This window comes from Nicotiana tabacum, chromosome 9 (assembly GCF_000715075.1).
Source record: "Nicotiana tabacum cultivar K326 chromosome 9, ASM71507v2, whole genome shotgun sequence".
NCBI lineage: Eukaryota > Viridiplantae > Streptophyta > Magnoliopsida > Solanales > Solanaceae > Nicotiana > Nicotiana tabacum.
In genome coordinates this window covers 230,416-256,299 of record NC_134088.1, presented here as the reverse complement: position 1 = coordinate 256,299, position 25,884 = coordinate 230,416, and the positions used below count along the sequence as shown (strand labels likewise).

At 34.1% G+C, this 25,884-nt stretch overlaps 2 protein-coding genes across 3 annotated transcripts; both read left to right on the top strand.

Annotated features, from left to right (window-relative positions):
* The first annotated feature begins 3,867 nt into the window (after positions 1-3,867).
* On the top strand, positions 3,868-13,939 carry LOC107803966 (mitochondrial outer membrane protein porin 4). Of its 2 annotated transcripts, none has more exons than XM_016627768.2 (7): positions 3,868-3,986; positions 5,176-5,244; positions 6,517-6,584; positions 8,690-8,800; positions 8,957-9,043; positions 10,860-11,068; positions 13,338-13,939. In XM_016627768.2, exons 2-7 carry the CDS (start codon positions 5,196-5,198, stop codon positions 13,642-13,644), a joined length of 831 nt encoding a protein of 276 aa, XP_016483254.1. In that variant the 5' UTR covers positions 3,868-3,986; positions 5,176-5,195; the 3' UTR covers positions 13,645-13,939. The 2 variants fall into 2 exon arrangements, with proteins under 2 accessions (XP_016483254.1, XP_016483255.1); XM_016627769.2 differs by having other exon boundaries at positions 3,901-3,986; positions 5,196-5,244.
* A 3,665-nt stretch (positions 13,940-17,604) lies between these two features.
* Positions 17,605-25,279, top strand: LOC107803965 (4-coumarate--CoA ligase 2-like). Its single transcript, XM_016627767.2, has 5 exons — positions 17,605-18,702; positions 21,447-21,645; positions 23,297-23,510; positions 24,199-24,301; positions 25,027-25,279. The coding sequence occupies exons 1-5, from the start codon at positions 17,665-17,667 to the stop codon at positions 25,144-25,146; spliced, it is 1,674 nt and encodes a 557-aa protein (XP_016483253.2). The 5' UTR covers positions 17,605-17,664; the 3' UTR covers positions 25,147-25,279.
* The last annotated feature ends 605 nt before the right edge of the window (positions 25,280-25,884 follow it).

Sequence of the window (25,884 nt, the reverse complement as noted above, 5' to 3'; positions counted from 1 at the left end):
TGCTTCATGGGTAGAAGTTTAGGCCGGCCATCTGTTTTGCTAATCTTGGTACTTTGCTTCCTCTGCAGTGTACATCTTGTATAATCATCTTCACAATCACCTCCTCTAATCTACGTTTATTCTGGAATAGTTTTAGGTTTCTTTCCTGCCAGATATAGTAGATGCTCCCAGCTAATGTCATTCTATATATTTCAGTTTTCCCACATTTCCCTCGTGCATTATTTGTTGCCCATGTTATCTCATCAGACCCCCATTGTAGCTCTACATATACCCTGCCATGTGAGTAATTTTTTCCAGATTCTAGCTGCTATATTGCATTCAAAGAATATGTATTGTGTGGTTTCCTGTTCTTGGTCACATAGAATACATAGCGGATTACTCTGCATCCCCCACTTGATGAGCCTATCTCTTGTATATAGTCTATTCTGTGCAGCCATATATAATATGAAAGACCACCTTGGACTACTTTGATTGTTACATATCAACCTCCTCCAATGAACTCTGGAATATTTACCTCTCAGGTTGTTATACATTTGCCTTAGGGAGAACTCTTACTTGTTCATAATCTCCTCTAGTGTTAGCCCAGCCTCTTCAATATATTTCCTTGCATGAGTATCTTTGCCATAACCCAGGATGCATGTTTTGGCTTTACTTCATGCACCATATTCTCCTTTATATAATATGTGTGGACCCATTTGATTCACAATCTATCTTTTTTCTGCCCCAACTTTCAGTAATGCTTTAGGATAACTGCTTTTTTCCATAAGCCAATATTTATTATGTTCAATCCACCCCGCAATCTTTGGTAAGCAAAGTTTTTCCCCGGCATTAGGAGCTTTTTTGGAACCTTCAACTGTTGCTGTATACCTCATAATATTTATCTTGTAATATATGTATATATATGTTTCATGCGAAGAAAATGGATAAACTGGTTTTAGAAGATTTAAAGCTAACAAAAATATTAACAAATATTATATTTTGAACTCATAAGTTTGAAGTACAATAGTTTTGTGCGAAGACCTTCATGGAAGAATAAACCTATATAGCTGCTCATTCAATCACTTAAACTAAAAATAGTCGGCGGATGTATGATAAATGTATAATTTATGTACAATTTATATATTAATAGGTATAATCAATGTATAATCTATATATATTGTCTTGTTGTTTTTATTCTGCTTTTATATGCCTTTTTAGTATTGTTCCTTCTTGTCTATATTTCATTAATGTGGTGCTTATACTTTCCTGTACCGAGGGTCTATTGGAAACAACCTCTCTATCCTCATAAGGTAAGGGTAAGGCCTGCATACACGCTACCCTCCCCAGACCCTACGATGTGGGATAATACTGGGTATGTTATTGTTATTGTTGTAGTGAATTAACTGGCTAATGGTGTAAAAATCCCAACTTAATAAGACTTGTAAAAGTTAGAAAATATATATTGGGCCAACCTGAGAGTGAGCTGGTCACAAAAAGGGGATTTTTACCTAATTATACTATACTAGAAACTTATTTACCAATATTCTCTATGTTTTGCAGTTTTAATAAGTATCTAGTTTTTTCTTACAACTTGTATACATTGCTTCTTAAAAGGCTCTCACCCCATTATTAGTGACTTCAATTAAGAGATTCAATTATATCATTTCCTTTTTTCCCCTTCTCCCCTTCTCTCTCCTTTTTAAAAAAAAGTCAAAATCCCTTAATCTACATCCAGAATCTCCATGTTCTCTCTTCACCATTGCCTACAACTTTATATTATTAAAAACTATTCAGAAATTGTATGATAAATGTATCATAATTGTAGTTGAATTATATCAGATACATGAATGACTAAAACATAAATGTATCATACTTGTATCACAATTGTATCTAACTTGTATCTAGTACATTAATATCCAAAATAATACATGATACAATACTAATAAATTAATATACAATTATCATATTTGTGATACAAATTGTGAAATTCGTCATGAATTTACAACTGCTCGTAATAATAGATAATGAATAATAATTATTATCATATATTTGTAATACAATTCCTGCAATAATTATGATACATATACAATTATAATACAATCGCGATATATTTCTGAAAAATTGTGATACAATTATGATCTTTATTTTCCTCAAGTTTCAATCACAACTCTACTCTAAAAATTTAATATAATGGTATTATAATTGTATTAGTATTGTATCCACCACTTACCCATAACTTGATTGTAAAGCAAAATTTTGAATTTCTTCTGAATTGAGATTTTGGATGATTGAAAGAGAGAAATCAGATATCAAAAGCTTTGGAAGAAGAAAGAATCTGCAATTTGAGGGGGGGGGGGACAGTGGATGATTGAAAGAAAGAAATCGAGTAAGCGAGATTTTTGGGTTAGAAAGATTTTGGGCATCAGTGGGTAAAGAAGAATTCTTACGGTGGGTAAGTACAAAATTAGAAGATGTTTTTGTAATGCTTTGAAAAAGGAAGAGAATCTTAAATGTAACTGATACACTATATTTAAGGCATGTTGCATTTTCTCCTTTTTATAGTTTTGTATAAAATTAGTAAATATAGGTATATAAAGTAATTAACAAGGAACCTAAATAAAGATAATAAATAGGTTTCTATTATAGTATAGCTAGGCAAAAATCGGGGGAAGTGCACGGTTGGCCACTAATAACACATGTATTTATTTTTAAGCCACCGTTTAAAATGTCTTTAATCTTTAGCCACTGCTTTAATAAACTTTAACTGCCCGGACGAAAATACCCTTCTGCTCATGTCCTTAACTTCAGGACTTCAGGACTACATGTCCTTAACTTTTGAACTTGGAACTCTAAGTTCAGGACTTCATGACTACATGTCCTTAACTTTTAAACCTGTAACTCTAAGTTCAGGACTTCAGGACTACATGTCCTTAACTTTTGAACTTGAAACTCTAAGTTTAGGACTTCAAGGCTACATGTTCTTAACTTTTGAACTTGGAACTCAAACTTCAAAACCAAACGTCCTTAACTTTTGAACTTGTAAGTCAAAGTTAAGGACCTATTGTCCTTAACTTTTGAACCTGTAACTGTAAATTAAGGACTGCTTGTCCTTAACTTTTGAACATGTAACTATAAGTTAAGGACTATCTATCCTTAACTTTTGAACTTGGAAATCAAAGTTAAGGATCTATTGTCCTTAACTTTTGAACTTGTAACTGTAAGTTAAGGACTGTCTATCCTTAACTTTTGAACTTGTAACTATAAGTTAAGGACTGCCTATCCTTAACTTTAGAACTTGTAACTGTAAGTTAAGAACTGTCTGTCCTTAACTTTTGAACTTGTGTCCTTAACTATTGAACTTAACTTTAGGACTTCAAGACTACATTTCCTTGCTACCAAGTACTTGTATTTCATCTGAAGTGACTGAAGGAGTTTTCTGTTCAACATTTTGCGAGACTATTTCTATCTCTAGATCAATATCATAAGGAACTTCTTCGTCACTATCATCATTTGACTCAGAATCCGCAATCTTTGTATTAGCAGCTGTTTTCAAAACCAAAAGCATCGTTGTCAATCATAACAGTAGTGAACAAGCGCAAATTAAAACGAAGTCTTTATGTTTTGAATGCATCAGTGTATTTCCATTTGGGGAGGAAAGGGTAACACAATCTTTTCATACTATTTTTAATAGACTAGTGACTACTATTGCTAAACATTAAAAATGCCGGATAAAAAGTAAATACCAGGTTAAACAGTGGCTACCCCACGCCATTTCTACGTAAAAATCCCACAAAAAACGCTTGAGCTCATAGGAACAAGCCCAAGCCCAAGATCAAGCCCAAGCCGAAATACTTACATGGTCCAACATGAAGAAATGACATTTTGCATGACAAATCTACCCTCAGTGAAGTAAGAGAGAGAGTTTCAAGAGGTTTAAGCTAAGGTTCCGTCATTTTCTTTGCACCCAAATCTCGACGCCGATTTCCTGGTCTCTCTCCACAACCAAGGTCAGTGTGTGTGTGTGTGTGTCGTTTTAGTTTCAAAGCTTTAGTTTTCTCTTTGATACTTATTATAATGATGCAATATGTTTAGCAGATATTTAATCTTAAAATATTCATGTGATTTTATACATCTACTATTTCTTTATAGCTGATTACTGTGCGGAGGGGCGGACGGGGTTTTATTTTTGGTGTTGTTGGTTGATCATTGATTGCATTGATTTCTAATATTAGGTATTACTGTTTTTGATGCATTTAGGTATAGTCAAATATTGAATTTTTTTTCTAAAGACTTGTGTTTTTGATATCTCACTGTTAGTAATATGAACCAAATGGGGTTTAAAAAGACATCTTGTTCTCGGTTTCGTTGATGATTTCAGTGTATTTATGGCAAAGTGAAAAAATTCAGTATGGAGTTTGGGGTACCATTTGTCCATTAACCGGATGGCTTATATAGTCGACGAAATGTAATTGGCTCATAGTAATCATGGCGTAATCATACTAAGACGATATATACTGCTGACGTTGGAGAAGTATTTGCCAATTCAAAAATGATAAGGTGCACCCAAGGGTGTGGCCTAGAGGTCTTAAGCTCAAATCCCAATGGAGGCAAAAATACTACTTGGTAGGTAGAGTTACTCGGTAGCAGGTGCCCAGTGGATAGTGGAATAGTCGAGGTGTGTGTGAGTTGGCCTAGACATTACCGTCATTAAAATAACAATGAGTTATCACAAATATTCAAGTTTTTGAGATGAAAACTCTACTTTTCATGCCAGTCGACAAGTTGTTAGCTATACTTAGTGTAAATTTGTTATGGTGTTGTTGGAATTGGAACAACTCAACAAAGTAAATTCATGAAGTGTTCTTTTGGATATGATAAATTTTGGTAGATATGTATTCTTTGTCTATATGTTCTGTTTGTGAGCGAGGCAATATCATAGAGCTAGTGAAGAAAAGCATATGATATTGAGATGGGAAAACAGAGAAACAAATTCATTTGGCCCGTTAGAATGTTTAACCTGTCAACTGTAAATACAAAATGTCATGTTGCTTGGTTCTGGTTAGGGTTGATGTATAATGTGCGGAAATTTGTATTTCCTTCGTGTTCCTTCATTATCTCTTTCACTAGCTAACAATGTAGCTCTGGATCATGTGAGGATAACCTATTTTATGCTAATTGTTTATGAATATTGATCAGTCATTTAACTTGAAGAATAGATGGACCAAAGCCCGGCACCGTTTTCAGAGATTGGGAGGCGGGCAAGAGGTAATACTTCACCCTCATTTAATGAGTACTGAATCTATTTATGCTTTTGATAGTTGTTTGGAAGGTAGAAAGTAAAAATAAAAATATTAGTGGTGCTATGGAACATAGTTCTTAAACTTTATCAGCATAGCCATTTGTATTAGGAACCAAGCATGTCTTTCTTTCTAGGCTGTTTAGGTAGTCAGACCTCTTAAATAGTCAACCAGGATAAACTAAGTACCCTGCCAACCTTGATATAACCTGTTACGCAGGAGGTGCTTTCAACATTTGAGCCTCGGGATACTGTATCTTTTGGAATCACACTAGACTCTCCCGAGCGTGTACCGATACCATTATTGAGCCAGTTGACAACCATGTATTGGTGCTTCACATAACCAACTCTACACAGTCTCCTGTAGGAAGAAGTTGCATGTTTCTTCCCCATTTATGTACTTATAGCCTGTGGCTCATATATTAACTCTTTTATTCGGAGTATAGTAAATATATTATGTAATGCGGAATGTTTTATGTAATTCAGATTATCTCATAAGCTTTTAACAGTTGTCGTATTATGCCGGAAAGAGAAAATTTGTAATACGTGCTTTTGAAAATACTTTATGCCCAATCCTTCATTAAACCCCCCCAAAAGAAAAGGAAAAATAAAAAAGAAAAGTAAAAGACTTTATGCCCAATCCAAAGTACAGAACTACAGGTTGCATTTTCATCAGCCCTCTGAACACATGCCAAATATGTTCTTGATTATAAGCAGAGAAAAGTCATAAATAGATTGGGTTTCAACATTTAAATGTGAGAGTGTTTCAGGCCTTAGACGAGCTGAGTTTGCCCGAACACGCCTCCTGAACTTGCTGGAATCGGTTATTCCAAGCCTTGAATAAGAGTAAGTCCGGCTAAATGTCAGCTAACATCAGGTCATTGTGAAACTGTGCAGAGATTGCAGCAGGACAAATTAAGCTCAGATCTTAACCAGTTTGCTTATATCGATTATAGATAGCCTATTTGTTTCGTACTGATTTCTCCCATTTAGATTGTTATAACAAAGTGAAGTATATAGTTTTGAGTTTTGATTCTTTTGTTATCATAAAAAATCCCTTAAATAGATTTCTATATATTATATAATCATCATCATGTCAAGACTAATCTAAAGATTTAGTCATTTAACAATTTGGGCAACTTCTATCCATCTGATAGATTATCTTTTCTCGGAAAGGGAGCTTGCATTTCTTATTAATTAGAATCTCTTCTAATGGGTTGTAAATTTCCCGCATTGTGCAGATCTATTGACCAAAGACTACAACTATGATCAGAAGTTCTCCTTCTCTATTCCGAGCTCCAGTGGAGTGGTACTAGCTTATTCTATCATTTTCTCTTTCATTTAGTTTACTTGGCCTGTCAAATCTTCTATTGGGCTTCAGAAGACTGTCAAACTTTTCCACTTGCACATTATCTCTTTTTCTTTATTGTAGTTTGTTTATTTGTTATGGGATAAAAATGTATACTCTATTTACAAAATCATCCATTTGCTCTGAAATTCATTATAATGTGGCTTCCAGTTTGAGAGTCTGATGTCCTAGAATTGTCAAAGGTGAAAAATGTTTGCTGGGCTTTAAGTGCACAAGGTATTTAATGCATGAAATATGATTTATAAGACGCTAATGAAGAAAAATTAACTATAATGTGTGGAATGTAATAAAATAACTATATACACAAACTATATGTTGGATTAGGTAAAACTCCTTCCTCGAAAAGCGAAAAGGTACACAAACTGGAACAGAGTGAGTATTATAAAACAAACATACGAAGTAGAGGATCATGTGAAGGAAGTTCAAAACCATTTTAAATTTCTAATGTAGATGTAAAGATGTAGTTTTAAGTTTTTACTAATTAGTTTTCTTATAGTAAATTCTATTTTGTTAACAACAACAACAACAACATACCTAGTATTATCCCAGACCCCGGTGTGGAGGGTAGTGTATACGCGGACCTTACCCCTACCTTGTGAGGATAGAGAAGTTGTTTCCAATAGACCCTCGGCTCAGGAAAGCATAAGCACCATATTAATGAAAAGATATACAAGTATAAATTCTATGTTGTTATTCCTAATATAATACTTTGTCAACTATATCTATTGTCTAGTGTTGCCCTCTTAAAGGCAGAGCAGGTGGCATGGGTGACATGGCTTGATGCCTGCACTAAAGTACCAGATAAGCAAGGTGAGGTGCCCAACTTGCGCATCAGTAGCTTCAGGGTTTAAGCGCGCCTCTACCAAGCCTGTAATGCATTTGTTCGTTTAATAGTGTAACTGATGTTCATTAGTGAATTGAAGTTAATAGAAAACGAAGAGAGTTTCAAAGTAATATAATCCTACACTGTCACACTTCCATGTGCCTATTAATAGGGGTATATGCATAAACCATCCTGTAGGGTTAAATTAGCAGATTGTACTCCATCTAAGAATGGATGTGAGTGTGTATATAACAGACACAATTTTTCTGTTGAATTTTGGTAAGGCATTTAAACTTATTTACTCATGCCGTGTTGTTTTGGTACATTTGTAGTATTCCAAATAGTCCTAATTATCAGGTAAGAAATTTTCTATTCCACATATGGCTGACCACTGATACAATAGTAATTAGCACATTTTCAATTTAATAATTGGTGTAGGTGAGGGGGTATATGAGGGAGCAGAGGAGGTAAAGGGGGCAATATTGACATTTTATGAATGTCGAGATAAAGAGGAGGTTAGTTGGAGATCTGATTTGGGTGGGTAGCATTCAATCAAATAGGAGAAATAAGTAGGGAGTGATTGGAGAGAGTGATGGGGGAAGATAAGGTTAGGAAGGCGAGTTGTACAGGCGATAAGGCCCTGAGATTGGATGGATTCACCTTGGCTTCTTCCGGACAGTGTTGGAGTACTATCGAAGAAGAGGTTATGGAGATCATCGCTGCATTTTGGGAGACTGGAGAATTTGAAAGAAGCATTAATGCATCCTCCATACCCATAATACTGAAAAAGGAGGGAGCATTAATGCACATGCTATATAATTTTTCAAGGAATTTTTTTTATTAGAAGCTTGCTTGATCTAAGTGCTTCATTGGCTAAAATAACAGGTTACATTTGCTAATGCATCTTGATTCTGCTTGATTATGTTGTTCCATTAGATAATATATATTCATTTGAAAATGATCTTGCAATGCTTCATACATTTGCATAAGATTGCAATTTGTTTGGTAGTGATGGGGGTGAATTTGTTGGTAATCATACTTGGCATGCTTTCATCTGTTGTGTATTTGAACCTTTACCAATAGATGTAGCTGGTGGGTTATGAAGTTTGGCGTTGCTGACCCTTATCATTGTCATGTACTGTGAAACTTTTTTCTATGTCTTATTACTTATTCTAGAGTTCTATTTGAATTGATCCTAACTTCCCTTGTTTTCTCATGTTAGGGAATAACAGCTACTGGTGTGAAGAAAGATCAAATTTTTGTTGGTGATATAAGTACTCAATATAAGCTCGGAAGTACAATTGTTGATGTCAAAGTTGATACCTACTCCAATGTAAGAGCAGAATGCTGGCCTCTAAGACCAAACAACTGTTTGTTTTCTTGATAAATCTAATAAGTGATCATGAGATATAGTTAACACTTTCTTCTCTTGTTTATTCCTTTGACGAATTGACTTCTCATTGAAGTTTATGTGTTATCTTTTATGCAGGTCTCAACTAAAGTTACTTTAAATGAAGTTTTCCGATCTGCAAAAGTGTCCCTTGGCTTCAACATACCAGATCACAAGTCTGGCAAGGTTAATACTTGTGTTTACTCTGTAGTCTGTACTAGTCAAAAGAATCTTTGCTCTGTTACTTATTCTAACTCTCTCCTTCAAATTTTCTAGCAAAGTATTTTTTATGATTGAAGGTGAGCACCTTTTTCTGATTGTTCCTCGATATGGTCTGTCTGATACACATATTTGTGCCAAAGAATTATATTAGTGTGCGTGATATCGCAGATATTATGGCCAAAGAGACAAATAATAGAATAAAAAATAGCTGCTTTTCCTGATAAAGAAAAGCTGCTTTTCCTGATAAAGAAAAGCTGCTTTTCCAAATAATTATTGCCAATTACGACAGAATAGTAGTAAGTTTTAGAAAGAGTTCCTTTTTTTTTTTTCATTTTACTTTTGACGTAAATAATTCCTTTTTGCATAGATAAATGGCCGGCTTGATGGAAGCTAAAGAGTAGCATACCTATATGAACGCAGATGCAGGAAGATTGTAATATGTTTATGTCACTATCATTTGTGATTTAATACAATGAAAATTGACTCATCAGAAATAGGTGATAAGTCATAGTTAGAGTTAGAAAAAGTAAAGAAAAACAACAGAGGTGAAACAGATGACAACTGATTTGATGTGCTAGAATTACTGTTTGTTTCACTGCAAAAAGATTGTGAAATCATCTATTAGCCTTGGAGACCAAATGGTCCTTTTGACTCTCTCTCTCTGTCTCTCTCTGTCTCTCTCTTGTAGTAGTAGCAGTATTGGTGGTCAGACACTGCGATAATTACTGGTATTACATAATCAGCCTAACTGATACAACAGCTCATACGGCTACTGGTTTATTTCTTTCTGACTTGTATATGGCTACTGCCTAGTAAACTCCAACTTAGTTAGTACATCTTGGTGCAAGCAACATCATTCTGGCCGTACAGGTACAGGCAGATAATTCTTTGGTGAGTGATTAGGTGTTAATGGTGAACTAGCTGATACATGGTGAGATGTCTCCTTGGCTGCTAGGTGAACTAAACTTAGGAATACTGCCCACCAGGTGTTATTCTTAGATATTTTCAGTGCGTGCAAGTAAATTATGTAGTTCAATTTAATGTATTATCATCCATGACTTGTTCACCTTTGCCCCGTAACATCATCTTTTCCTTGCACGTCTTAATGTTCAGAATGTCATGGTGTGCAATGTGTGATGAGCCATAGAAAGAGTTAGACACATGCACTTGAATATTTCATGGATGTTGGACTTCTTTTTATTTTCTTATTCCGATTGTTCGGTAGTTTTTGGTGGATAACTTATAATGTGTGAAATCTAGACTCCCTTGTTCACACGCCACACTTTAAGGACAGTTGTTCTTGTCAAGTTGTCTTTGAAAGAAGAGATAGTATCAGAGGCTTTACTTTATATCCGAATGGGCGTGCGTTTAGTGAAGACCCTTATGCAGGTCATGTGGATTAGTATTCTATTAATTTGTTTTCCAATGTTGATATTTCAATCTTTTTTCTTTTTCAGATGATGCAAATGTCATCATTAGTAAAACCTCTCAGTTTCTAAATTATAATTGGGATCTATTTTCCGATCTAGTAGAACAGGGATAAAGCAGTTGAACCAATTGTTTCAATTAGGGGAGCAAGCTCTACGTGTTAATATCTTAGCGTCTGACTCATGCACATGTTTGTGAGAGTCAAATATGTTGATACCATTATTTGTTTGTGGTACAGTCTTTTTCTTTCCTAGATTTTAATCTGCATTTTGTTTTGCTGATATAAAAAAACTGTATTTCATTTGGTTTGTGAACTCTTATCAATCTTTGGAATCAATTTTTGTATTTTCAGCTTGATGTTCAGTACCTTCATCAGCATGCTGCCATCAACTCCAGTATTGGCTTAAATCCCTCCCCCCTCTTGGAGCTCTCTGCTGCTATTGGTAGCAAGGATTTAGCCCTTGGTGGTGAAATAGGTTTCAATACTGCTTCGTCTTCTTTTACCAAGTGCAACGCAGGGATTAGTTTTAACAAACCGGATTTTTCTGCTGCACTTATGTTGTAAGTACTTGAATTTTGTTCTTTGCTTGATATGCATTTGATGTTCTGAGTTCTCCAAATGTGTTCCTGCCAGTTATGTGAAAGTAGGATGCAATCCAACTGCGGGACATGCAATTATATGGCTTTTCTACATCCCTTGTTTCATTTGCTTTTTGTTTCTTCCTGTCGTATAATGATCTCCCTCATCACTGTTGAGATCAACGTATGCTAAAGCTGTGCTTCTCTATGTTAATAAGAGGGAACACTCCAATGATCCCCTTCTGTTCTGCAGTTTATGCCCAAAGCAAAGACATTTGTTGGAATCCCATATCCGCTTAAGTGCATGGACTATAGTCTTCCTTAAGGTCTTTTCCAGTTCTCATCACTTGAGCTAATTTTTGGGGTTGAGGTCGGGTCAAGATACATTTTCCCAACTTGGTGTAATGGTGTCATAGCCAGACATCATGATGTTGGGCTAAAAATGTTGGGCACATATGTAATGTTACTCCACGCTCGAGATGTTCAGCTTTGAGCGTGCAAGAGGAGAGGGAGTGTCATAATACCCGATGCTAAGTGTATGAGCTGCAGTATCCTCATATAGTCTCGGACATCTTCACCATTTGAGCTAGCTTCTGAGGTCTTAGTTAGGCTCGACATTCATTTTCTTAATCGAAATCCGGCTATAATACCAACTATGTGTATAATATAGACCTCCGGCCTAACTCAATCCAAAAGTTAGCTTAAGTGGTTAGGATTCGCTGAGACAATACAAGAAGACTATGTCCCACATATATTGGCGATATGGGATTCTAACATCATTCACCAAATATTTTCTCTGCCAAGCTTGAATATAACCTTCTTCGGAGAGAACGTTAGACTTGAAGATGTAACTAGTAGTCATCAACACACCAACTTTGTCTAAATAGGGTCTACAAATAGCTATGCACTGGAAAATTAGAGAACAATCCTAAGACTAGAGAAACTAATCTTTAGACTTTTTAGGAACAATAATCCGATGTGGAAACTACTTTTTGCTTCCAAAAAACATCAGTCCAGAAATAAAATTGCAAATAGTAACACTCAAATTTAAAGAAAGGCCGACTGATTAGGTTTCATATTAATTAACGAGGAATTTAAGAAGCAAAAATGAAGTATATTGAACACCCATTACTGAATAAAATCAAGGTGAATCTGGATTGTAAGTTTCCTAATCAATAGAACTGAAACATAAAATGGCTTTGTATTTGTTGTCTGTCCCGTTGCTTCTTCTTTAGGCCTCCAAAGTGTGTCAATATTGTCTAGCCAATCAATTTCATTACATTGGCCATGTTGCTTAGAATCTAAATCAGGTTAGAAGGAGTATATGAAATGCTCAATAGATCGTGCTAGCAAAGAAGATCTCTTTCTGTTTTATGTGCAAGCTGTATGTATGTTATTGTCCTTTGTTGGGATTAGGTAGAGAGCTGGTTAAATTGAAATATACATTGATTGTCTAAAGCAATATCTAATTTTATATGGATAGAAAGGTAATGAAGCAAAACCTGGAGATTCAAAGGAAAGTACAGTATCAGATTAGGGAATACAGATGTTATCTATGAAATTTGCTACACATCTCTGCTCTCCAAGCATTAATGACAGTTTTTCTATTTCAAGATTCTTATTTAGTTGTAGTATTAAAAAGAAATGTGCAACTGTGGCGTGAATTAATTTGCTGAAGTGTGTTTTTCCTGTTGAACATATAAAAAAAAATTGTTATCCAAATTTCCTGAATTGCACATTTTTGTTGAAGCATTTACATCACTTGGGATATTATATTGGATTAATAAAATCTGCCATATCTGAGATTATAGTCTATATGGTGGCTTTGGAAATGAGGGGTTGTATTTGGCATTTCAATTTTCATTTGTTTCTTGAGCTCATAAAGTGGCACAGAACTCCCGTTTTCCCTTCACTAGTAGGGGGAACCATGTTCCTATGCTGCTGGGTTACCCAGTCCTTTCTTTAGTAAGTGTGTGCCTTTTATAATGCGTGTGGGTTTCTGCACATTGCTCTGATGTGGCTGAAGTTGCATGCATTGTCAAGGCTTCAACTACCATATTAATGTAGCAAGCTTTAGTCTTTTGTTTTTTTACCCCCCTTTCAATCCCTCAGTTGTTGCATTTAAATGCACTCATCATCAGCTTTAGTCGTTCAATAAACTAGAGATTTTAACTTGTGCTTGTGCAATATGTACAACATTTCTTTGATATTTCTGAGTGTCTAATCTGCAATGTTGTTGCTATCCTTGTAGAACTGACAAGGGACAAGCTGTGAAGGCATCATATGTACACTCTGTCGATCCAGCAAGTGGAACTGAAGTTGCTGCAGAGATGATTCACAGATTATCTACCTATGAGAACAGCTTCAGCATTGGGAGTGCTCACAAAGTCGATCCATTAACATCTGTGAAGACTAGGTTTTCTGACAATGGGAAGGTTGCAATGCTTTACCAGCGGGAATGGAGGCCCAAGTCACTTATTACTTTCTCAGCGGAGTATGACACAAAGGCAAAGAATCCAGTACCTAAGTTGGGTCTTGCCCTTGCTTTGAAGCCATAAAAAGGTGCTATTTCTAATTCAACCAATTTTTACTTGGTAGCTTGACGTTGTTCAAATTCTTTCGAAGGCCTAAAGTGTGGCCGTTACATCTTCCTCACATCATTCCAGAGGACACTGGGAAATCAAACCCATTTTTGTCAGATTCATATAATGATGATAAATTTGAAAGAATACGTTACAGGAGCATTGTTGCATAAGGTTCTTCAAGGTGTACTGGCTTTCTATTACCTTGAAACTTGATACTATATATTTTTTTGAGAATGAAATATTACTGATGCCTCGTGCTTTCGCGCAAGTGTTTGTTTTACTTACATTTGCTTCCATCATTTCTGGCACCTCGTTAGGATGCATCTATACAAATTTTAGGATTTTGTTATATTTAACATGGACTAGTTACTCTTTACTGAGCTGGAAAACGAAAGAAAAAGAAAATAGGAAAGTCTTGGAGAAAAAATAGTTGATGGCTTATCTAAATATAGTAGCTTGTATTTATTTTACTGTGTGGTTAGACACGCGGTTAATCAAGTCGTTGATGAATGCCGTTGGAACATTAGTCAATCCAAAAGACATCTATCAAGAACTCATAGTGAACAGAACGAGTCTTGAACGCTATCTTAGGAATGTCTAAAGCTTGAGTCTTCAATTGGTGATAACTCGATCCAAAATCAATCTTGGAGAATGTTTTAGCACCTTGAAGCTGATCAAAGAAATTATCAATACAAGACAATGGATGCATATTCTTGATGGTATGATTATGTCGATCGAACTAAATCGCTTCTTGCTTTTTTTAGCACCTTGACTACTCTGTCCTTTCAGGGGTAGTGGTAAGGCTGCGTACATCTTACCCTCCCCAGACCCCACTTGTGAGAAACTACTGGGTTTGTTGTTGTTATCGACTACTCTGATTACTTAACCACAAGTCTTATTTTGTGTTTTTTGGGTTGATAATGATGTATCATTCAAGAAAATCATGGATGGGTATAAAGTGATGAACTTCGTAGTTAACGTCTTTAAGCTTTGTCAACGAGATATGCAAGTTAATAAAGTTAACGAAGCACACATATGTATGCCTAATGACTAAATCTCCACAAAATTTAATCTGCCATATGCATCTTTAGAATGGAAGTAGGTAAGCTGTACCATCTGTTACACTGCGATGACTATATCAAACTTTCGGCCTCTATTTAATTTTTTCGTATAAAAATACATTATTAGAAGGGGAGCTTTGGAGCATCGGTAAAATTGTCGCTGTCTGATTTATAGGTCACATGTTCGAGTCGTATTAGCAGCCACTAATGCTTGCATTAGTGTAGGCTGTCTACATCATACTCCTAAGAATTAGACCATTCCTCGAATCCTGTCTGAGATGCTTTGTGCACCAGACTGCTCTTTATAAAAATATATTATTACATATATTAGTGTATTTTAAGTTATGTTTTTGACTAGTCATTAATAAGAACCTCTATCCAAATGTGGCGTCACATACTCCTATAATAATAAATAAATAAATAAATATATAAGCAAGTTGGAGAAATAACAAGGAAAAAAAAAACAATAGAACACTAGCGAAAAGGGTTTGTTACTAGGCTAACAATGATTACTCGTTTTATATCGAATAATTATCCTTGTAGAATTTTTGGACTTAGATTGAGTTGAAATTATAAAAAGAAAAATATTTGAAGTTGAAGTGTGTCAATTTTGTTTAATTTGGACATGAATTTTAATTGGAAAAAAAAGTTGAAGTTTTCTGAGTGAAAATTAGAAATAGAAAATCGTTTAATTTCGATTACCAAGGCCAAATTATTAGTTAAGTATGTGTTCTTTTAGCCACAAGTATGACTTGTTAGCAAATAACCGTTGATTATTACACCTTTTAACTTTAAAGATGAAGTTTTTCATATAAGAAAGATATACAGAAATAATTAAATGGCCTCATTTAATTATGTGCACTCTTACATTTAAAAAGTTTCAATTGACATAGTACTTAGCAATGTTTTAAAGGGCGGGGGCTTGAGTCGAGGCGTTTTATCTCTGACGAGGCGAGGCGTAAGCCCTGAGATATGGGGCGTAATTCCCACGAATCTTTAAATTTTACTAATTTCAAGAATTTTAAAATAGTATAAAATAAAAAATAATTATAATTACATTAAGATTACAAAATTATAATAAATAATCTATTTAAAATATTTATAAATTATAATTCAACTATAAATAATATGAAAAGTTTGACATATATCATAATATGCAAATAAGCTGCAACGTCATTACAACTCAAACATCAAAAGTAATGTATTCAATACGAATTCTTATATGTATCTCTTAAGGAGTAATGAATCTTGAAAGAATTTTGATATTATAATTTTATATTATTTTTAAAACGCTACTTTTATTTAACATGCTTTCTATTTGAAAGAGAATTTATATAAAAATATAATTCACAATTTAAATATGATTCTCTAGCATCATTTGTTTTTAAGTTTCAACAAGTTAATAAAGTGACTCATAATTCACCATACTATACGATGATAACTAATTATTTTTAAATTGTTACTAGCAAATACTGAGCTATTAAATTAATATGTATTATATCTAGTAAACGTGAAAAAATAATATTTAGGAAAATAATTATAAAAAAATTATGGACTATTATATAATAAATACATAACAAAAGTTAATAAATACTTTTTAAATAAAAGATTTATTTAAAATTTACTATCATAGTAGTCTTAGTGAATAAAGTGCAATAATTTTTATTTTAATTATGACATAAACACTCTTAAAATAAGGAAAAAGTAATTTTGAATAGTCAACAATTTATTAAGAAAAATTAAGGATTTACAAGGTTAGTACGCACAATTGGATAAAGTTCTATTAGGCGAGCCCAGTACGATGAGCGTTGAGCATGTTCGGGGCGTAAGTCTCACGAAACTAAGCCCCACACATAAGTCCAGGGGCGTTTTAAGTCTGGATGATCGAGGCGTAAGTCTCACGAAACTAAGCCCCACACATAAGTCCAGGGGCGTTTTACGAGTGCTCCGCCCCAGAGCGAGCCTCGGGCGAGTCTCAATTCTGCCTTTTAAAACAGAGGTACTTAGTATAGTATCATATCTTGCGACATTAATTTTGACTTAAAACCAAATTGTAATCTTTATGATATAGCCGGCCGTATCATGCAAGTAATTATATTGTGTTATAGCTCATGCGCTGTCATAATGCTAAAATTGCTATATTAATTGTATATAGTCAGATATAATTGACGTAATAATTCAATCGTAACCGTAAGAATATACCATATTAAATTTATTTGACAAATTTGGATGAAAGCTGACAAAAAAAGAAGAAACATTTTTAAGATGACTGATACCTTAAATATGTTAATATTTTTATTAGTTAGCTGGATAAAGCTATCTAATCTATGTAGTTTAACTAATATCCACCCATGTTATAAAGAACTGGCACCCCAGTGCACAAGGTGTCCCGCGTTCATGCAGGATTCGGGGAAGAGTCACACTCGAATGAGCGTAATGTAAACAGTCTACCCTAATGCTTGCATTAGTGGCTGTTTTCACGGCTCGGACTCGTGACTTATAGGTCATATAAAAACAACTTTACCGTTGCTCCAAGACTCCTCTCCTGATATAAAAAACTGTTACACTATATATATGAGTTAATCATATTTTTCTTTTGTAACATGTTACCTATTTTATTTTCAAAATTACAAATCTTATAACTTTTTATGGAGAAGTTCATGTAGATAATTTTTGAGTGACTTATAATGCAAATATTTTTTTACATGATCATTATATATAACTTAAAATCCATCTACTTTTCTATAACAATTATAAAATACTAATCCATTAATTTACCAGTTCCTCTACCATCACCTAACCCTCTTGCCTTTGTCTTTAACTTCCTACCAATTCCCAAACAAACCAAAGATAAATTAAGCTTCATCTTAATTATACCTCTATACCAAAAATCCACCTTCTCTTTTCCTCTCCATAACAAAAACAAAAGATTATGGAAATGGTGAAAAACAAAGAAAATCACAATGATCAATACATTTTTCGATCAAAACTTCCTGATATTTACATTCCAAATCATCTCCCTCTTCATACCTATTGCTTTGAAAATATCTCCCAATTCAGTTCACGTACTTGCTTGATCAATAGTGCCACGGGTGCAACATACACCTATGCTGATGTTGAACTCACCTCCAAAAGAATTGCTCTCGGACTTTACAAACTTGGAATTCAACAAAGAGATGTTATCATGCTTTTACTTCCTAATTCGCCCGAATTCGTGTTTGCGTTCCTCGGAGCATCGTTCCGAGGAGCGATAAGCACGACGGCGAATCCGTTCTACACGCCGTCGGAGATCACAAAGCAAGCAAAAGCATCAAATGTGAAGCTTATTATTACACAATCTTGTTACGTTGATAAAGTCAAGAGTTTCGCTAAGGAAAACGAGGTGAAAATTATGTGTACGGATAACTCACCACCAGAATATGGTCGTCTCAGTTTCACCGAGTTAATTACTCAATCAGAGGAAGATAATCATAATCATGATCATAATACCCTTATATCTGATATAAAAATCTCTCCTGACGATGTCGTGGCGTTGCCTTATTCGTCGGGCACGACGGGGTTACCAAAAGGAGTAATGTTAACACACAAAGGGCTAGTAACAAGTATAGCACAACAAGTTGATGGTGAAAACCCTAATCTTTATTTCAATAGTGAAGATGTGATTATGTGTGTTTTGCCATTGTTTCATATTTATTCACTCAATTCTGTGTTGCTTTGTGGGTTAAGAGTTGGGGCAACAATTTTGATAATGCAAAAGTTTGAAATTAAAGGATTAATGGAGTTAGTAGAGAAATATAAGGTGACAATTGCACCATTTGTGCCGCCTATAATTTTGGCCATAGCAAAAAGTCCATTGGTTGATAAATATGATTTGTCAAGTATAAGGATGATAATGTCTGGGGCTGCACCAATGGGGAAAGAGCTTGAAGATACTGTTAGAGCTAAACTGCCCAATGCCATACTAGGACAGGTAAAATACTACAAAATTTTGCTTCTTGCATTTCTTTTTATTTTATGAATTTAGCATAAGGGTAGGCTGCCTACGTCACATGTCTTGGGGTGCGCCCTTCCTCGGACCCGCGTAAATGCGAGATGCTTAGTTCATAAGGGTGTCTTTACCGTTATATATATGTGCTCAGTGGCGGAGCCACATGCACCCAAGGGGTGTCAACCGACACCTCTTTGTCGGAAAATTATAGCGTGTAGCTGGGTAATTTTTTTAAAAATGTATACATACTATATATTGACACTAGGGGTGGGCACAGTTTGGGCAAACCCAAAATCCAAACCGAAATCCGAATTTCTTGGATTTTTGGTTTGGATTTTCGGATTACGGATTGGATTTTGGATTTCATTTTTACATTTTTTGAATTTCGGATTGGATATTGGATTTGGTACTTCGAATTTTTGGATATCCGAAAATCCAAAATTCCTATACTTTATATTTGGTCCATTATCTATATGTCAATAGTAATAAGTTCAATACCCTACCCATTAGATATTATCTCATATATTCAATATTAATTACTAAGTTACTATGAGAATCCTTTCTATTTGGACATGAGTTTAGTATTTCTACTTCTTAATTATCTGCCGTATTAATGTCTCTATTGTATTTTATTTATTTTTTTATGTAATAATTAATTACTTTATACTTCATTTGGATGATTGCAGTGAGCATGAGAAATTTTTCAGTCAATTTAACATGAGTACTTCATTTGGATATTCATTTTTATAAAAAGAAGAAACATCTCAACTTATAAAGCTCAAATCCGAAATCTAAAATATCCAAACCGATTAATCCGAAACAGAACTTAAAATTTTTTATCCAATCCGAACTTATTTGGATTGGATTTGGATTGTCATTTCGTCAATCCGAAAACTGAAAATCCAAATCGAAATTTCATATACAATTCGAATTGCCCGAATGCCCACCCCTAATTGACACCTCTTGACTTCTTGGTGAGTTTATTTTCTTATATTTTGACTCCTCTTAATGAAAATTCTGTCTCCGTCTCTGTATGTGCTGCCAATGCGGAATTGTTTGAAATATTCATGTATTTTAATGTGTTACAGTACGTTATTTACTCTTATTTTTCATGATATTAGCTCTTTCTTGGTATTTAATTGCCCAAATCTGATATGGTATGGGGACTAGATTTTAGTTGAAATTATAAATGATGATATAGAAAAATGGTCCTTGATCTTTGACAAACTTGACATTATATCTCAAAAAAATATTAATATTGTGCAGCGTTTGACCTTATTAGAGATATACATTGCAATTTGTATAAAAACCAACGAATAGTAGATCTACATAATGATTTTCTAAATGAGAAATTCTTTAGACATAATGATTTTCTAAACTTATAGTTTAAATATATAATAATATTTGTTTCGACATACAATTTTAAAACTTATGATATTTTAATATACCAAAATATTTAGGAGTATATGAGATTGTGGCCACGACAGCCTGAACGTAGATACGTTGTAAGTTGAGAACATAGGTTCGGACCCCTTTGAGTCAGGGGCGGAGCTAGCCCTTCGGATACGGGTTCCGTTGAATTCAGTAACTTATGTTCAAACTTTATATTTATCTTAAGAAATTATTAAATTATATAAAATTATTAATTTAGAATGCAGAAAAGAATTAAAATATTGAACCCATTAATTTTAAATTCTAGCTCCGCCTCTGCTTTGAGAGGCAATAGCCTGATGTGACTAACATATTGATAGCTCATTCTTAATTTTCACTATATTTTTGATTGACTAATAGAAAAATAAAAGGACAAATATTATTAAGATGGAAACATTGATGCGATTATATATAGTCAGACTATTGAACGTCGATATGACCCTACCCCCCCCCCCACCCCCTTCCAATAAATGTCTTAGTTTACTGGTGTAGTGGGGTCCATATGACTTTTTTTCTTCGTTTATTGAAGATGATAATTTAAAAAAAAAAAAAAAATTAAGACTAATTTACTCTCTTCAAACCTCAACCAAAAAGGGGGAAGGAAATATCAAGGGGCCATATTCAAAAATTTAGTACCATCGGACAAAAAAAAAATTTTAGTACGATATAAGCATATCATATTTTTGTATATGGAGAGCGCACCTTTTGCGCATATATATATATATATATATAATGAGAGAAATCTTGAAGTTTTACCTCCTTTGTATCTCTTCCTGTATTGCCTTTGATCCGACGGGTTGTAGGCGTGCTTAAGCACCTACGCTCTCTTGTTGACCTAAGTTTGAATCCTGGCTCCAACAACTTATATTTTTTAGAAGAATTAATCCAAATAGTCGTCCACCCAACCACTTAAACTTAAAATGATCGGTTGAGATATAATATATGCATAATTTATGTATTATATGTGTATAATTATGTATAATTAATGTATAATCTATGTATATTTTTAGAAAAAATAAACAATGAATATGCCCGACTATTTGTGTAAATATCCCTATTTTTTATTTTATCTTTTAAGTTCTGCCCTCGTGATACTCAAAACCTGGGTCTATTACTACTATATCCATTTCAATTTAAATGGCGTAATTTGGCCGAGTACGAATTTCTAAATAAACAAAATAAATGAACAAACAAATGACAGACTAGAAGCTATTGATTATAAGGTAACATTATCATGTGCATGTAATTAGGGATAAACTAATATTATTACTTGATGTAATGTGCAAATTAAATAGGGATATGGAATGACTGAAGCAGGTCCAGTGTTATCAATGTGTCTAGCTTTTGCAAAACAACAGTTTGAAGTCAAGTCAGGTTCCTGTGGGACAGTTGTTCGGAATGCTGAGATGAAGATCGTCGACACCAACTCCGGTGCGTCGCTTCCCCGGAATCATGCCGGAGAAATCTGCATTAGAGGTGATCAGATTATGAAAGGTACGTTTCGTTCATGTTCGAATAAGCACCGATAAAGATCAGAGGCGGATCCAAGATATCATTAAAAGGGATTTGTATGATTGTTGTTATTATATAGGGATGAAGTTAAAATTATTAAAATATTAGGAACCCTTTTCTGGAAAGCAAGATCTTAACAGGGGAATGAGCGGGATTTAAAGCTAGTGAAATCGTGAATGAGTGAAGGAATGAAGATAGGACGAAAATGGCGAGAAGAATATGGGGGAGATAAGGTATTCAGGTAGAGGTGGGATAAGGGTTCTTATGGAGGAATTGGGAATGATATCTGGTGGCTAGATTCAGGCATTACAACAAGGAGAGGATGATGATGGAGAAGAAAGAAAAATAAAGAAAAGAGGGAGGAAAGATAAAAAGTTTTTTTTTCATGTAATTTTTTTAAAAAAAATGCTGAAGTGGCATATTTTTATTTGATATGGATTCTAGTACCATGCGATTGAGAGACACGCAGCGTCAGAGTTTAAAATATTGACTTTGAATAAGTGTAAGCGCTTATTAATTATAGGGACCGTAATGACAAATGAGAACAAGTACAAGTGTCTATTACGCTATTCTGCCTTACATAAATAGCCAGCTAAATTCACTGTTTGCTTTTCCAACAATAATGGAATCTCCCACTGGCATGGACACATAGATAGGAGAACTCAAGGAATCATAGGATATATATATATATATATATATATATATATATATATATGTTACACATCCTCCAACTATTTTTAGTTTAAGCAATTAGGTGGGCGACTATTTAGATTAATTATTCACAATATTAATTCTATTGTTTTATACTTGATTGCACAAATTCCATGTAACAAATAGTGGAATTGGAGTTTACGGGCCCAAATAATAGACTTTAGGTGTGGATTCATTGCTGCGTTTTGACCCAAGTTATATGGGCCTATGAGATTTCCTACTGTGATTTGGGCCACAGGAAGGCAATGGGTTGGCATAGAAATGACACCAAGTAGCCACTCTCAAGCGCTACTATTTACAAATTAGCCAGTGCATCCTGAATTCAGTTTTTGAGTTCAATTTTTTGGGGCAAAAATATCCTGAATTATCACAAATCTAAGATTTTTAATTTAAAATTTCAGGACAAAATAAGTAAGTACTTGCTATTCTTTAAATTTTCTGAGAATGGCTATCTGTGCACTTGTTTGGCCCAAGATAATGGTCCAGAATATGAAGTATCTCGTTTATAACTCTGTAAGCCATATATACATGATGCATAATTGAACAAAAATGGTCACAAAAAGAAATCAAAATTAATAATTTAATATATGCTTTAATACACAACAACAACAACCCAGTATAATCCCACTTAGTAGGGTCTGGGGATGGTAGTGTGTACGCAGACCTTACCCCTACCCTGAGGTAGAGAGGCTGTTTCCAAATAGACCCTCGACATCCTTCCCTCCAAGAACTTTCCACCTTGCTCTTGGGGAGACTCGAACTCACAACCTCTTGGTTGGAAGTGGAGGTTGCTTACCATCAGAGCAACCCCTGATTTAATATATGCTTTAATAGTATTTAGATAATCTAATATTTCTGAAAAATTATGAATATTAAGACTTAGCTTTTAAAATCCTTAGGCTTTCACTTTATTTTTGCACAGGATATCTGAATAATCCAAAAGCGACAGAGGAAACAATAGACAAAGAAGGATGGTTACATACTGGTGACATTGGATACATAGATGAAGATGATCAAGTATTTATTGTGGATAGATTGAAGGAATTAATCAAATACAAAGGATATCAAGTTGCTCCTGCTGAATTAGAAGCTCTACTAATTTCTAATCCAAATTTAACTGATGCTGCTGTTGTTCCGTAAGTCCCTTTCTCTGGCTTTTACATTAATAACGGCAGTCCGATACACAAAGCACCCCGTATTCATGCAGAGTTCGGAAAAGAGCCGTACTCCTAGGGGTGTAATGTAGACAACGGCCTACTTTTACATTAATAATGGCAGTCCGATACATAAAGCACCCTATATTCATGCGGAGTTCGGAAAAGGGCCGTACTCCTAGGGGTGTAATATACACAACGGCCTACTTTTACATTAATAATGACAGTCCGATACATAAAGCACCCTATATTCATACAGAGTTCGGGAAAGAGCTATACTCCTAGAGGTGTAACGTAGACAACGGCCTACTTTTACATTAATAATGACAGTCCGATACATAAAGCACCCTGTATTCATACAGAATTCGGGAAAGGGCCATACTCCTAGAAGTGTAACGTAGACAACAACCTACTTTTACATTAATAATGGCAATCCGATACATAAAGCACCTTGTATTCATGCAGAGTGCGGGAAAAGACCGTATTCCTAGGGGTGTAATATAGACGACGGCCTACTTTTACATTAGTCTATGTCATTTTTTTGAGTCTTTTTGTCATGCCCAAAATAAATATACAAAACATAGTAGTACAATTCTTTAAAATTTATTTTATTGAATAGACTGATGAATTATATTATTTGTCGTACTTCATTTAACTGACTTATGCACAGGATGAAAGATGAGGTTGCTGGAGAAGTTCCTGTTGCTTTTGTAGTGAGAGCAAATGGTAGCAACATTTCAGAGGAAGAGATCAAAAAATATATATCCGAACAGGTAATTGTCATATCTTATTTATTCTTTTCTCTTTTAGTTTCTTACCTGGTATATGGTAATATCGGAAAAAAATAAAAAAGATAACCAGATTTACAATTGGTAATTGAAAAATAGTCATAGTTTTAGAAGTAATTGAAATTTAATCATTTTTTTATGTACAGATAAAATTGAACAAAAGCACCCTTAAAAATCCGAAAAATTTCCAGAATAATATGCTGGAGTTTGAATTTTTTACATATGAGATTCCAACACAATATGCTGAAAGTTTATACGCATGAGTTTTATAAACCAGAATGTTATGCTGGAACGTGTTTCAGCAAAATAGCGCCTATTTTTCAATGACTTTGCAAACACTGGCTATTCCAAAACTGACTAACCTGTGTTATTTTCACGACAATATCCACATGAAGGTCTCCATTAATCTGGATTCGTTCAGCGTAAGTCTCATTAAAAGGGGAAGCGCTCCGTATCAGAATTTTTTCATTCCCAAAGCTTAAAATCGTGACTAAGGGTGAAGAGATGTTATCCATCCTACCACGACACTTGATAATATATCCTATTTATTCCACGCATAGAGGAAGAGAAGCTTGCAAAAAAGAAAAAAAAAACACTTTCCTAAACAGGAAATGCATCTTTGATCTCCATTGAATACATAATTTATTTTCTTGATTGATCATAAATAATTAAACCTGACTGAAAGAAATTCAAATATATAATTGATGCAGGTTATATTTTACAAGCGAATCAATCGAGTATTTTTCACAGAAGCAATCCCAAAAGCTCCATCAGGGAAAATACTTCGAAAAGATTTAAGAGCCAAGCTTGCGGCAAGTTTAGCTAGTTAATTCAAATATGGAAATAAATACTTATATATAATTGTTTTACTTCATAGGAATTTGTACAATATTGAATTATGTATGCATGCTTATTTGTATATTGAACCAATTATGAAATCGCTTAATTACCCTTTTTGATTAATTATCTATGTATTTTATAAACGAATTTTAAAAAAGCTCAAGTTGGAACTGCAGTTTGTAGGGTATCCTCGAAAGAAATACCTTCAGAAATTAATTTCCATAATCTTCTAGTAGTAAATTGGGTTTGAGGGATTATATTTACTTTTGTGGTATATATTGTTTAATATTTGTTACTTTTGGTTTGGGGTGTTCAAACCGAAGCGAAAAACCGCATCAAATCGAAAAGTCAAACCAAGCCGATTAAAAAATCCGATTAGATTTGGTATTGAGTGAAAAATCTCAAACCAAACCGACATATAAATATATAATTTTTATATATACTTTTAAGACTTTATATTGAATTTCTTTAAACAAAATATCCAAAAATATTTGAAATCTTCTCATGGGATATAATATTTGATAAAATTATGAAGTGCTTTTGTTTTTATTTACTTTAAATAATTCATTGTATCACTAACCATTCATATGTCAATATTTCTTATATATTTTTTGAATTTAAATGGTATTTCAATAACTTAAAATTAAATAGAACACACATATAATTATATAGGTATCATATTGATTTTTATGTTTATTTATTAAATTCGATAAATTTTGAAAGTGTAC

What these genes read in the sequence shown, in the direction of transcription:
- LOC107803966 (XM_016627768.2), top strand. Translation starts at nt 5,196, where the DNA reads ATGGACCAAAGCCCGGCACCGTTTTCAGAGATTGGGAGGCGGGCAAGA. An exon ending in TTCCGAGCTCCAGTGGAGTG is followed by an intron (nt 6,585 to 8,689) that starts GTACTAGCTTAT and finishes TTCTCATGTTAG; the next exon opens with GGAATAACAGCTACTGGTGT. An exon ending in AAGTTGATACCTACTCCAAT is followed by an intron (nt 8,801 to 8,956) that starts GTAAGAGCAGAA and finishes TCTTTTATGCAG; the next exon opens with GTCTCAACTAAAGTTACTTT.
- LOC107803965 (XM_016627767.2), top strand. Translation starts at nt 17,665, where the DNA reads ATGGAAATGGTGAAAAACAAAGAAAATCACAATGATCAATACATTTTT. An exon ending in CCAATGCCATACTAGGACAG is followed by an intron (nt 18,703 to 21,446) that starts GTAAAATACTAC and finishes CAAATTAAATAG; the next exon opens with GGATATGGAATGACTGAAGC. An exon ending in AAAAATATATATCCGAACAG is followed by an intron (nt 24,302 to 25,026) that starts GTAATTGTCATA and finishes TAATTGATGCAG; the next exon opens with GTTATATTTTACAAGCGAAT.